Source organism: Corylus avellana, chromosome 10, assembly GCF_965113065.1.
Source record: "Corylus avellana chromosome 10, dhCorAvel1.hap1.2, whole genome shotgun sequence".
NCBI lineage: Eukaryota > Viridiplantae > Streptophyta > Magnoliopsida > Fagales > Betulaceae > Corylus > Corylus avellana.
In genome coordinates, this window is record NC_142499.1 from 22,783,558 (window position 1) to 22,797,276 (window position 13,719).

The following is a 13,719-nucleotide window of genomic DNA, read 5'->3' on the forward strand; positions in this document are numbered from 1 at the left end:
TGTTTGTTTTGTGATCCACTACACTCACGCTGCATCACTGCAGTCAGGTGGGGTCCACTTGCCCGATAGAATGATAGGAGCGCACGTGGTCCTGCACCCAACTGAGGGGGGTTTATACGTGTAATTGGAGTGGGCTTGATAGGATCATATATAGGACCACCCCTGCCTTCCATACCAACAAAAAGGATAACAATAAGCTAAACTTTGGGCGATCTTAGGTAACCAGTAAAGGGGGAAAAAGTAGAGAGATATTTCATTTTTTTTTTTTTTTTTCTAAGCAGGTAGGGAGATATTTATGTAGGCGATGATGATGATGATGATTATATATATATTTTCTCTTTTCTTAACTACGATATATATCTACCCACTCTGATCTCAAAAGTAAAGTATGACCAAATCAGATAGTTGCAGCAAAGCTTCCACTATGCTTCAATCTGCATCGATCTTAACACACACCCATCGCACAACTCATTGGTGAAAAAAACCATGCAGATATTCCTCCGGCCTTGCCCATGTTACATCTGTACGACCAAAGGGATTTTGGAAGGATTCGACAACAAGTTTTAGCATTATTATATGTTGAACTTTTTTTATTTTTAACCTTAACTAGGTAGGCAAAGGTGCTCACTCACTCCAGTTAGATCTTGGTCTGATATTTGTATCTCCTTGTCAAGGTGTATATATTAGCCTTCCCCTTACATCCTGCGCCATATAGAAGAAGAGTACTTCTGGTCCATCTGGGTCGCCGGCGACGATTAATTGGATTTCATAGCAGAAGAAAGGGTCAGGTAAGAATGAAATTAGCTTGAAAGAAATTTTCTGTTCCAATCTCAATCATCTTTTTGGCATGACAATAGTAAAGAGGACCATTTCTGATTAAGAAGCTGGAATAATGTTGCAGTGAGACGGTCCCCCAATTCGGATAACAGTCGTCCACACAGACAATTTACCAAGTCTTTTTGCCTTATCTCAGAGACAAAGAAGATGCTCCTTCTATGTCCCTTTCTAGCTGGAATCTTGACAACATTACTGTAAACAAAGAACTGCCACCACCTTTCTGTTTTAGCCAAAATAGAAACCCTTTCACTTTGTCTCTCTTCTACTAAACCCTTTGGAAAAAAAAAAAAAAAACCATCTTTTTTGTTTTTTGTAATAGATAGTGGATATGCATCGCCGCCTGCTGGATACAGATCAGCTGAATTTGCCACCGGACAATGGGAACAGGACGCGTGACAGCTCGTACATCAGCGAGACCAACTTTGACACCAACATGGTGATCATATTGGCGGCCTTGCTGTGTGCGCTGATATGCGCGCTTGGGCTGAACTCGATCGTGCGCTGCGCCTTGCGTTGTAGCCGAAGGTTTGCGTTGGAGACCGCCGAGCAAACGGCCGCGAGACTAGCTGCCACGGGCCTCAAGAAGCGCGATTTGCGTCAGATTCCCGTGGCGGTTTATGGGTCCGGCGTGAACATTAAGGCCACCGAGTGCCCAATTTGTCTCGGGGAATTCGAAGACGGTGAGAAGGTTCGGGTGCTGCCAAAATGCAATCACGGGTTCCATGTGAGGTGCATAGACACATGGCTTCTGTCACATTCATCCTGCCCAAACTGTCGGCACTCTCTGCTTGACCACCCAACAAGCACTTCAGGTGCAAATCAACAAGTTCGCCAAGCAGAGTCATCTGGAAATGGGTCTGCAGCCACGCAAGGCAGCGTTGTCATTGTGGTTAACTAGGAAAGTTAGGGCTGTCAATTGGGCAGAGATCTATCACTGTTAGTAGTAGTAGTCCACTGTTAAATTGTGCTGCAAGCCTGCAACCATGGTGTATATTGATGAGGTTTTTTTTGGAGGCTAAATTGCAGATGCTATGAGGTTTTTTGTTTGGATTTTTAGTGCATCCTCTAAAGAAATGGATTCTGTAGTGGTAGCAGTCTTATGAGTTTATGTCACCCAATTTTCAATCATATTTTGCATGTGGGAAGTTCACCAGTGCATGTGCAGCACGAATTGCTCGGAAACAAAGAAAATAATCTGCACTCTGCAGCAAGAATTATATGGGTTTATCATGATTATGATAATAAGGTGGGTGCATTAGACTAATTTAAGGTTTCTTCCTACATTGTTATCTTTATGCAAAGCCCTCAATCTCATGATGTACGGTAGCCAAGTGGTATCCGTACAGACCCTGCAGTTGGTCGATGTGGGGCTTTAATTATTCTGTTTAGTTGTAGAAAAAATGAGGGAAAGTGCCAAGGTATCGGTCTTTCCTATGCTCCCATCTCACAGCCGATGAGGTCGCATCAGCCCAATAAAATAAAAAGATGTAATATTTAGTTTAATTATATTAATCGGTCATATTTATGACAACTATTTTCAATTTCACACATGTCTACTCGACACGTCCTATACCGTCCATGTGAGTTTCCACGTGGCAAGCCATGATTAAGTAATTGCTAAGTTGAAGTAGCAAACTAGAGCTTTAGATTAAGTTATTAACCCCCTAAATATCTCAGTTATTCCGATCACTACCTTCGGATTTCAACTTCAAGGAAAGAGAATGTGTAGATCGCATATGATGGGTTAGATCTCATTCCAAAAGCATCATTAAACAATGGAGCTTGGACCACCCACCATCAATTGGAGAGATAGCATTGAATTTCGGTAACAAGTTGGGACTTGTGGGAGGAAAAGACTGTTTTTTGTCATCCTTCTAATGCCCCAGTTGCACGAGGGTTAGGTGGATTACCTGCCTCATAAATTCGTATTATAATTATAAAAGGTCATATTATAATTATGAGAGGAATGCTTAACTCCTATTCATCTATGCTATGCTGGTATGACAGTGCTTATTAATTCTTGAATTAGTCTTTATCAAAAAATAAAAAGAAAAAATTCAAAAGTTGATAGGCACTGCCATATCAACGTAATTAAATAAAAGTTAAATATTTAGAATTACTCATAATTACAAATTGTTAAACATTAGATCTTTTTAAGCTTTGAATAATGTACATACCTATCTTCTATCTTACTCACATGCTATAAGTTGATGTGACAATTCTTATAAATCATTAGATCAGTCTTTATTATAAAAATAAAAATAAAGTTGAAGGGCTAATGAGCATTACCAAATAAATGGTATAGAACAAATTCATGAGTAAATGGCTAAATGCGCAATTACATACCATTTCCTTTCCTCAACGACCAAAACAGCTATTCTATTTAAGCGCTAACTGATAGAGTTCACATAAAGGATCTAAACTGTAAAAACTGCACGTGAATAAGAGACTCGAGTGTGTGAGAATGCCCACTAAACAATTCCTTTAATTCAAAATTCAGGGCAATATCTTTCGGCACTCAACGGCTAGTTCATCTTTGTCCCACCCACGTACAAATATTTAACCTATCCTGAATCCTCTGCTTTGCTGTTGGCTCACAATGCAAGCTGAAAAGCAGCAATCTTGGAAGATCTACATCCACGCCAAGGCCAAGAACTTCCATTTCAAACTCAAAGTCAGAGCAACAAATATCGTACCCACTTGGGAGTTCCATCGGTGCTCCGTTGTGCTAAAGCTGGGAAAATGCCTCCTCAAATTGAAATCCAACTGCGAAACAGCACTCATTCCCAGTAAAAAACAACCCAAAACCTTGAAATCCAAGTTCCTAGCACTTCTCAAGAAGTTCCACTTTCGACGGTCCAAGAACCGAACCATTGGTTTCAAGCAGAAGTCAGATCTCTCAAACCCAGAAGCCAATAGAATGGGATGGTTTGCTTACAAGGTACAATCTATGGCTTTCCTTCATAATATAGTCTGCAGCTTGTTCTATTTTTTGCAGTGGAAAAGATCCCCTGTTTCCCTGTATTGCTCAACTGATGGTAGTAGTTTTGTGCATATATTTGCAGGAACCAATCTGTTTGGGTTCCTTGTTTGCTGGGATTCTTGCATTTCTAGCTCAATCTATTAGCAACAAAGATCAGAGGGCAATTGTCATTCATGGCTCTGTTATCTCTTTATACCTTGGTTTATTGTTCAAGAAATATATGACAGGAAGAATCAGCAATTTCTTGGTACTTCTACTGGTTTGTTCACTAGTACTTGAATTGGACACTTATTTAAGATTTGATTATCTTCAGATGGCATGGGACTATCTTGTTTCCTCCGGATTGCCAGGTAAAGAAAATTTGTTTTTTCATTCTTTTATTATATGCATATTTTCCAATATACTTATGAATAACCACACGAATTTTTTAAGAAATAAATCTCCATTTTTTCAGGTATTTTCAAGCTCTTATCATTCTCATGGGGTCCGGTTTGACTAATTAAATGAACAAATCTATTTTTTTATCTTAGATTTGAAGGTGAGTTAAAACTGTCACATCAGCATTATAGAAAAGTTACGTAATAAGAACGTAATTTTTAACGTTATTCTTTATTATAGGACTCTAACTAACGTAACACGTTCAACACGTTTTAGATTTAAGAATGAATCTCATTTTTATTGGGTGGGTACTCTTGACTCCATGGGGTACAAGTATTTCTTTTGAAGGTGGAGTATTGCAAGTTACCAATGGTGACATGGTAGTGTTGTGGAAGGTAAAAAGAATTGGGGACCTTTATTTGTTAAGAGGAAAATGTTTTCCCTTAGAGTTTTGTTTTGGAGGAAACATGTTGAGGAGATTGTATATCAACAGGCTTGATGGAATTCAAACTAAGGTGCAGATTTGTTACATGTATGCAGCTTGAATTTCAACCATGTTTATGGTTGCAATTAATGCACCTATTTGAATTTGGCCTTTGTTTTACCACCTCATTATGCCGCCCAAGCTCTTCTTTCTACCAATTTATTTGGTTCTCTGTTAGTAGGAGACTTTTGTGGATTGCCTGTTTTCTTGGCCATAAGTGATTGTAAGGGATTTGGAAGACAATATGCTTAAATTCGATTTGTTAATAAGGAAATCCAATAATCAAATCCAAATGAATGATATGAGAAATTTAGAAAATTATTTTAAAGCAAAACCTGGATATGATGGGTGGCTATGCTTGGAGACTGAAAATTCAGTTGGTGGAGTAGTATGAGAGAGAGAGAAAGTACGCGCGAAGAGGCATACGACTATTTTACGGGGATAAAGATATCCAATAATTTTATTATCTAGCAATTTTGGCAACAAATATAAGAAAATTTTTATTGAGTTCACCTACTCGAACAAGTTTCAAACGGCGAGCAGATAAATCTCATACAGAATAAATGTCCGAATTGTACTATCATTGATAAAGCCTTTTTTGTACTTTGTTTTGCTCCACCTCAGGAAATGAGCTCTCTTTAAGGTGCATGAAAAAAACTGATGGTACTAGAAGGAACCCAAGTCGGGGTTTTCTTGGGCCCTTTCTTTGGGTCTTGGTTTGAATATCCTTGGGTATTCAAATCTGGGCTGACCAGGCGAGACTTGATTTGGGCCATCGCTCATACCATAGCTCGTGCTAATGACTGCACGCAAAGCGCACTCATAGTTGAACAGTATAAAGTGCGAGATCAATGGGGCCCACATGGACCCACTTTTGCTGTTGATGATGGGAATTCACATCCACGCTTACATGGCGCGTGAAGGACACAACAACCACTTACCATAATGACAAAAATGTTGATGTCAGTGGGTCCTCCCCAGGCTTTCAATGGCAACATCGCGGCCGTCGATCTCTCCGCCACGCGCAAATCAGACGGGTCAGATTCAGAGTCAAAGAGCTGTCTCGATAGGTCTCTTTGACCACACTGGAAACATGATTTAATTTTGATTTTAAATAAGTTTCCAAACTTTGACTGGGTTGTCACTTCAATCAAGGCGCTCTTCGTTGAAAATCGAGGTGCGCTAGTAATTTACCATTATGGGCATGGACAACTCTGATTTTTGGCTCTATATGCATACTCCTCAAATGTCCAAAATGTCCCTCTTGGGTCTACGAATTCAGTCTCTATATATGTATATATATATAAAAATTTTAGGAGGTCCTCCTAAAATTTTGTGAATTATTCGTTGACAATTTTTTGTCATTCAATAAAAGCCAATTAAGTGTCCTGGAGATTTTTGGAGAGGAGTCTGGAATATTAGGGGCTCGTAAGTGGTGCAAATGTTCATCTGAAAGGCTTGTCTAAATATTCTTCCTACCAAAAGAAATCTTTACCGCGTCATATCATTGGGGATGACTTATGTCCAATATGTGGGAGGAAAGAAGAAACTCCGGTGCATATCCTGTGGACATGTCCTTCGGCGAGGGATGTGTGGCTAGAAAGCACCCGAAAACTCTAGAAATGTTCAAGCGATGTCGAAGATTTTAACACCTTGGTTACTAAGTTGATAGGACTGTTGGACAGCAATGACTTATAGCTCTTTGCGGTAGTGGCAATGCAAATTTGGTTCAGACAAAATGCTTTAGTTCATGGAGAAGTTTTGTCTTCACCTTCCTAGGTGCTTCGACAAGCATGGGAGCAGATTGAGGCTTATGAAACGGCAATGGCACTTCCAGTAAAGGATTTTGACCCTGAACACCCAGATATACAAAATACAACGCTACTATGGAAGGCCCCTCTGGGGGGATATGTAAAGCTTAATTGGGATACACCCGTGGATCGAGGGAATAAGAGAGTGGGTTTGGGAGTGGTGGCACGTAATCACAGGGGAGATGTGATGGCAATGTATTGTGATACAAAACCTTTCATTCAATATCCTTCTACAGTTAGGGGTGAAATAACGGTTGCGGTTAGCGATTAGTAGCTAAAACCGCTAACCGCAACTGCCTAGGTGGTTAGTAATTTTTACTAACCGCCTCCGCTAACCGGGTAGCGGTTAACCACTTTGGGATAACTGCTTTTTTCTAACTGCTTTTTTGACCAGTTTTGGGCTCACTTTAAACATTTTTTTTGCTCATTTTAAACGTTTTGTTTTTTTTGTTTTTTCCCCTTTCATGGCCATTTTAGCATTAAAAATTGTTATATACCAAAATTTTGTTGGCCACCTTCTACAAATCTACACATAATATAATATACAAATAAAATTACAACAAAATCATCATTTCACTTGTAGTCTTATACATAAACTTAAACAAGTTCATAAACTCACACATAAAAATAAAATAAAATACAAACAAGTTCATAAACTCACACGCAACCAAAAAAACCAACATGGTTGAACTTGAAGCTTGAGGCCTATTTCAATCAATCAAAAAAAGTTCATAAACTCATGACTTATTGTTATTTATTATATATATATATATATATATATATATATATATATATATATAAATATATATTATATTTAAAAAAAAGCGGTTAGCGGATTTCCAAAACCCACTAACCGCTAATCGCAACTGCCTAGGCGGTTAGCGGTTTTTACTAACCGCTTTCAAAGCAATTAAACAGTTAGGCGGTTAACGGTTGTAGCGGTTAGACAGTTTTAAATTCCACCCCTACTTCTACAACAGAGGCTTTGGTAGTGAGAAGGGCAGTGCAAGTGGGATGCATTATGGCTTTGAACAAAATTATTTTGGAAGGCGATGCATGTGAGATTGTCCAGTTAATACGAAGTAGGGATGCATGGCGGGGGAAGCTTCCGAGCGATGGCAGACGCGAAGAACCAGCTGGAACAGTTTCAAGTGTGGCAGGTGGAGCACGTCTCTCATAGCGTCAATGAGGTGGTTAATAGTGTAGCACAATATGCACTACTTTTATCAACTGAGCAATTGTGGGCGGTAGATTTTCCTTCTAACATTATCCCACGTGTACTTGCTGAGCAAGACTCTATTTAATCAATATTATTGAGATTATAAAAAGAAAAAATAGTGTATAATAAGATGATGATTATCTATTTTTTATAAGCCAGTTTTCGATTAAATGGTTCGATTTGACTAGCTATATTTTTAAATTGGTATGTTTGATTATTCTATATTTGACTCTCAATATAGAGAATAATTTTCCTAATATATTATTCAAACAAATTTCATAAAAACAACAATCAAATGAGAAGTTTGTTGTTATCTTTCTTTTACGTTTTTTTATTTTTGGGTTAAAAGACATAGGAAAAGGAAAATGCAGACGCTCAAATAATAGTCAAATTATTCATAATTAAACCCAAATAAAATATAAACAAATCACATATATCATATATTTTTTTGAAAAATAATATTTACTAGAAAGTCAAATAAGAAAATTGTAATGACTTAAAGAAAACGATATCCATATTTGTGTTATAAGAGATAATCACTTATAAAACTTAATCTCGCATGCTAAGGAACTAATATAAGACCCACCCCACCTTTATAATCTACCACCTGACATGAACAATCTATAATTTTTATGTGAAATTAACTTTATGGGACGTCACAAAAAATTACTTATAATTATATAAAAGAGTAATGCTAATAACTCTATTTTTATTTTATAATTATCCTATTATATTAATGTGACGGTGCGAATTCATCATTGAATGTAGACGTGTGGCTTTAATGGAATGGGGGAAGTCAAACCTTTTGTTATTGACAAATAGATATTGAGTGAACAAATTGGCTTAGTAATAAATATGAAATTCCATTATTTTCGTATATACCTATTTAGGCATACTAGTCAAGATGTACTCATTCAAAATCCAGCTTGTCGATGATTAGTAAAAAAAAAAATACCCAAGGGCATTCCAGGTCATTTTGAGGACAACAGCATTTTAAAAATAGGAAAATGGAAAGGGCATAAACGTCAAAAGGAGAATAAAGAAAACTATTTCTGTTGTGTATAGATGAATTATAATGGTACTTTAATGGTTTAATTAAATCTGGGTTTTGGGTAGGTTTGACCACTGCTTATTGGGCTCCATTCCGCATTGGGACTCTCTCTCTCAAAAATCTCTAGGCTTTCAGCCTTCCCCCATCTGCTTTCTTTGACTTGTTGGGAGCTTTTTCCTTCATCAAATCAAGACCACAGATTCCAGTTCCATAATATTTTTTTGGCATCTCTCGATCTTCTACCGGAGGGAGTTTCATGTGCCTGCTATTTTCCAGGTTTGGTTCAGCTCCTTCGTTTTCTTCTGATCGGGATTCTCGGAAAAGTTCGGGGGTTTTTTTTTTCTTAATTTTCTTTTTGGTAGAGATTTTGTCGAGAATTGGTGGCCCTGATTAACTGGGGTTGTTAAGGTTGTTGCTTGATTTTCCTTTTGGGTGTAAATGGGTGTGACTAATCGCTGTGATTTCAGGGACACAGAATTATCCAATGATTTTATTTAGTTTTATTGACTGATTCTTTTTTTATGTTTTCCGAGTTGTGAAATAATGGGTATTTTTCCTTCTGGCAAGATTTGGGTTTTTATGGATCTGGGTTGCTTTTTGGTCAAGTTTAATTGATGCTGATTCATGGGGTTCTTGTATTTTGATGAAAAGAGCATCAGTGTATGTGATGTTTTAATTTTTGATCCTTTAGTAGCTGCAATTTAATACTGATATAGTTCATTACCAAGATATTATTGCCAAGTTGGCATTCTTGGATAGATTTGCGATTAGATGATGTGGGAGGGACTTGGAGGGTGGTCTTTCGCTCATTGATTAACATTTTAGTTGCAGAAAGGTTCACTGTATGGAAATGAATTATCAAATTTTAGGTGGGATATCATCCAAGCAAGCGATGAAAAGGTGGACCATGACCCACCCAAATTTTAGGTGGTGTTGTAGTAAGGGGAATTGAGATTGACACTGTCTACATAGGTTTCTTGAGATACATCTTTTGACAAATGACAATAACACTTGTGTAGAAGCATGTCTGATGCATCTGTTTGAAATCTTCTATAAAAGGAAGGTGGAGGACTTAACTATTATGGTATTATCTTAGTTGGCAACTGGGCAATTTACTTTCCTTTTCGCTTTTAATGCTTTATTCATGTTGGGGTGATATTTGGCAATCCAATCTTATGAAATATTAGGGTGTGTGTCTACATGAATTATTGTCAAAGGTTGCTTTTTCTTTTTACTTCCTTGGTATTCATGAAGCTTGCGAAGTTTAAGACTTCAATTGATAGATATGCTCTTTTTTTCTTCTTTGCAGAAAGATAGACAACCTTATTAAAGAGTTTTTCCGTAAGATGGGGTGTTTCACGGTTTTGAAGAGTAAGAAGAAAAAGTCTGAGCAGACATTTTATATCAACCGTGCTAACCCTAAGGATCAAACACCTACAGTGTTGCCAGAACCCCAAATCCGAACCCGGACACTACAGTCTGCACCACCGAGTTTTAGGACCAGAGTGAAACCCATTCAGCCAGTTAACAAAGTCACCAACAATAGAACACGTGCATTATCTGCCCCATCGTCTCTTGATGCCGCAGAGCAAGATGCTCTTTCATCAGTTGAATTTGAAGAACAGGAAGACTCGAGGTACCGAACTGGATCAATAAAGGAACAACGGTCCCCGAGTCCACAACCTCTTCCTCTCCCATCACCTCAGTGTGCTGCTGCATTGAAGACTACAGGAAGCTTTAAGTCAGGAACTGGTAGTGGGCCTCTCTACGCTTCTGGACCATTGCCATTGCCTCCTACCGGAGCACTCCGAAACTTTTCATATGAAGAAGTTGCTGCGGCTTGCTACCATTTCTCTTCAGACAGATGTGTTTCAGAAGGTCTTTCCTCCATTATATATAGAGCTTCTTTTGGGGATGATGCTTCTAGTTCAAAGAAGTTTGAAGCAACTGTTACTCGCCTTCACCCATCTACTCAGGTATTACATACATATAACGGTTTTTAGGGTGATCAGACTGAATCTTTTTTCATCTTCTTGGTATCTCCCTCACTGATAATCTTTGGCACTTAAACATGAATAACTTTTTATAAATTGGTTGAACTGTCATCATTTTGTTATTTTTGGCAGCAAAATTTGTTGTTTCGCTACCCCACAAAATTGTTTTTGTTTTTGCACCCCATTTTTAGATTCCCCAGGTGATCGTAAATATGCTGTATATGTTCATAGGCAAACATAACTAAGAACTTGAGACCACTCCTCTTTGGAGTTCAGGATATCTCGAAGTTGGTGTGAAAAGCAGTACAGATTCTGTAAGTGGAGATTCACTCATCCGTGAGTCATGCTGTTGGGTTGAAAGGCAGCTTAACTGCCTTTCTTTAAGCATACGCGCTTCCTTTCTCCACAATCCTTACATGGTGTGCATGCTTAAATGTATATTCCAAACTTTATGGCAGGGAACATTGTCATGTATTAGAAGTGTTGCTGATTGTATATTTTACTAGTTCACCCTCTTTAAGTGTCAAGAGTGAAATGAAATACAACTTATGGCTTCACTTATGTTGGAGACTTTATGAATTCGATCACTTTGCATTCTAAATATTAGAAATGCTTGACCGCATTGTAATATTGTCACTGTGTTGGTGTTCCTCCAGGGGTTGAAGGAGTTTATAAATGAGGTGAACACAATTGCATCTTTGCATCATCCAAATCTTTGTAAATTGCTTGGTTACCATGCACGTGAAGGTACAGAACAAAGAATGTTGATATACGAGAGGCTCTTTCATGGAAGCTTGGACCGGCTATTATATGGGAGGTCGGACGGGCCCCCCATTGATTGGAATACAAGAATGAAAATTGCTATATGTGCTGCACAAGGTCTTACTTTCTTGCATGAAGAAGGGCCTTTCCAGGTAATCAGAACTTGTCTGCGTTATTGTTTTATAATTAATGAAATTGGTTGCAGCTATTTGTGCTGCCTTATGTAGTCATGCTGAGCAGTTATGGAGTAGCATATTTTTTGTATTGAGAAGAGGATAATGTCTATTTGATGTTTACCCTAGGCTGTTAGTTTCCTTTTATATGATTGAAATACCAATGTTATCCATTCCATCGTGTAGATGTTATGGGCTAATAGTGAAACACAGTCGATGTTAGGGACAATATTAATTTTTTTTGGACAAGAAAATTGGAGAAGATGTGCTTGAAATGATCAAGAATTATTATTCAAGTCTTTTGTTCCTTAAGTGTAGTAATTCTTCTGTGTTTACTGAAAGCTCCCCTTGTATTTACAGGCGATGTACAATGAATTTTCAACTGCCAACATACAGATTGACAAAGATTTTCGCGCGAAGCTCTCAGGATATGGTTGTGTTGGCCACATTCCTGAGATAGAGATCTCTAATAATTCAGTGGTGAGTTCTTTTACATTGCTTAGTGATGATGTTCCTTTTCTGACTAAGTTGATCTTATTTCTGCTAAACTTGAAGTCCGACTCAGTGCGTAATAATACATGCTCTTTTTAACATGATCCACTTGTGTCAATGGGTTGATTAGCATTCATTTTACTCATGTTTACAGGCAGTGGCAAACCTTTCAGTGGAGACAGTTGAGGAAGGACGGCTCACTCCCAAAAGCAATGTTTGGAGTTTTGGAATAGTTCTTCTAGAACTACTTACTGGCCGGAAGAATCTTGACAGTCGTCATCCTAAGGAAGAGAGGAATTTGGTTAAATGGAGCCGGCCTTTCCTGGCAGATGACTGTCGAATCTCACTGATCATGGATCCTCATTTAAAAGGCCGTTTCCCAGCCAAAGCAGCCAAGATAGTAGCTGATATTGCACAAGGATGTCTTCAGAAGGACCCCTCAGACAGACCTACCATGAGAACTGTTGTTGACAATCTCAAAATCATACAAGACATGAAGTATTCCTGTCGTTTTCCTCTGCAAGAACCAGCAACCGTTGCAGGAAAAAGGATGTCAAAGTCACCGAGTCTAAATGGAATCATTACTCCAGCTCCAAGGTTAAGTTTCTCACCATCACCACCATCAAGAGCCCGACCATCTGTTTCTCCTACTAGACGACCTGCCTTGCCGTTGTCTCTTCCTCCGCGTGCTTGTTCCTCCACCCTCTCTTTGGAGGAGCTTGAACGGCAGGAAAGCCGGAAATCATCATCGTCAACTGTGCGGAGAGCTAGTGTTGAGGGTTTTTGATTTTGTCTATAATGTGCATTTTTTTACAATTTTTTTTTTTTTTTTGGTGCTTTTTTTTTTTTGGTGATTCAACACAATATATAGAAGATAAACATGTGGTTCTTCCACGCTCCATCCCTCAAGATCATCAAAGAGAGGATGTTCTTTTGTAGATAGTACAAGCCCGGTTGGACCGGGTTCAATTAGTTTCGCTTAATCCAGAATGCCATCTATATATGGGAATTTGTATGTTCCTTTACCTTCCCCTCCTATGTATGTGGTACATATATTCTTAGAGATACGCATTACAGGAATGTGTATTGGAAATCTTACTCCATGTCAGCAGAATCTCTTCCTATTTCCATGACTGTTTTCTTTTATCCTGCAGCTGGTGCTTCCCAATGTTTATATGGCTTTTGCATGGCTGCCAAATTTGTACAATGTAGCAAGCAATGCCTTGGGAAAATTGCCCTCCATTGAATGCATGTATGGGAGGAGGCCTATTTTGTCGTCCAAGTTGGTTGAGCAAAAGTCATACTGCGGCCATGTGTGAATTTCATTGATTCTTCTTTCCTGCCAAGATTGAATTCAACCAAGGCATATAGTCAAATTTGGAAACTTATAATTGAAAGTTTGAAAAGTAGGGTAGGATTGATTAGTACTTATTTTCCTTTTGGGCCGCATAAATAACGTGGAATATTTAATTGGAATAAATAAAGAAGGGTAATAACTCTTTACAATGTGGTGTCTAAATTGCTAAAGATTTCAA

The 13,719-nt window shown here is 38.3% G+C and overlaps 3 protein-coding genes across 3 annotated transcripts; all 3 read left to right on the plus strand.

The window, feature by feature from the left end:
* Positions 1-287: 287 nt before the first annotated feature.
* On the plus strand, positions 288-1,887 carry LOC132192047 (RING-H2 finger protein ATL74). Its single transcript, XM_059607235.2, has 2 exons — positions 288-788; positions 902-1,887. Exon 2 carries the CDS (start codon positions 1,166-1,168, stop codon positions 1,733-1,735), a length of 570 nt encoding a protein of 189 aa, XP_059463218.1. The 5' UTR covers positions 288-788; positions 902-1,165; the 3' UTR covers positions 1,736-1,887.
* Positions 1,888-3,395: 1,508 nt separating this feature from the next.
* Positions 3,396-4,907, plus strand: LOC132162513 (uncharacterized). Its single transcript, XM_059572745.2, has 3 exons — positions 3,396-3,778; positions 3,903-4,170; positions 4,275-4,907. Exons 1-3 carry the CDS (start codon positions 3,437-3,439, stop codon positions 4,313-4,315), a joined length of 651 nt encoding a protein of 216 aa, XP_059428728.2. The 5' UTR covers positions 3,396-3,436; the 3' UTR covers positions 4,316-4,907.
* A 3,920-nt stretch (positions 4,908-8,827) lies between these two features.
* Positions 8,828-13,209, plus strand: ATSIK (Protein kinase superfamily protein). The gene is made up of 5 exons (XM_059572162.2): positions 8,828-9,039; positions 10,073-10,739; positions 11,414-11,671; positions 12,053-12,172; positions 12,339-13,209. The coding sequence occupies exons 1-5, from the start codon at positions 9,020-9,022 to the stop codon at positions 12,969-12,971; spliced, it is 1,698 nt and encodes a 565-aa protein (XP_059428145.1). The 5' UTR covers positions 8,828-9,019; the 3' UTR covers positions 12,972-13,209.
* Positions 13,210-13,719: the final 510 nt, after the last annotated feature.

What these genes read in the sequence shown, in the direction of transcription:
- LOC132192047 (XM_059607235.2), top strand. Translation starts at nt 1,166, where the DNA reads ATGCATCGCCGCCTGCTGGATACAGATCAGCTGAATTTGCCACCGGAC.
- LOC132162513 (XM_059572745.2), top strand. Translation starts at nt 3,437, where the DNA reads ATGCAAGCTGAAAAGCAGCAATCTTGGAAGATCTACATCCACGCCAAG. An exon ending in TGGGATGGTTTGCTTACAAG is followed by an intron (nt 3,779 to 3,902) that starts GTACAATCTATG and finishes ATATATTTGCAG; the next exon opens with GAACCAATCTGTTTGGGTTC. An exon ending in TGTTTCCTCCGGATTGCCAG is followed by an intron (nt 4,171 to 4,274) that starts GTAAAGAAAATT and finishes CCATTTTTTCAG; the next exon opens with GTATTTTCAAGCTCTTATCA.
- ATSIK (XM_059572162.2), top strand. Translation starts at nt 9,020, where the DNA reads ATGTGCCTGCTATTTTCCAG. An exon ending in ATGTGCCTGCTATTTTCCAG is followed by an intron (nt 9,040 to 10,072) that starts GTTTGGTTCAGC and finishes TCTTCTTTGCAG; the next exon opens with AAAGATAGACAACCTTATTA. An exon ending in GCCTTCACCCATCTACTCAG is followed by an intron (nt 10,740 to 11,413) that starts GTATTACATACA and finishes GTGTTCCTCCAG; the next exon opens with GGGTTGAAGGAGTTTATAAA.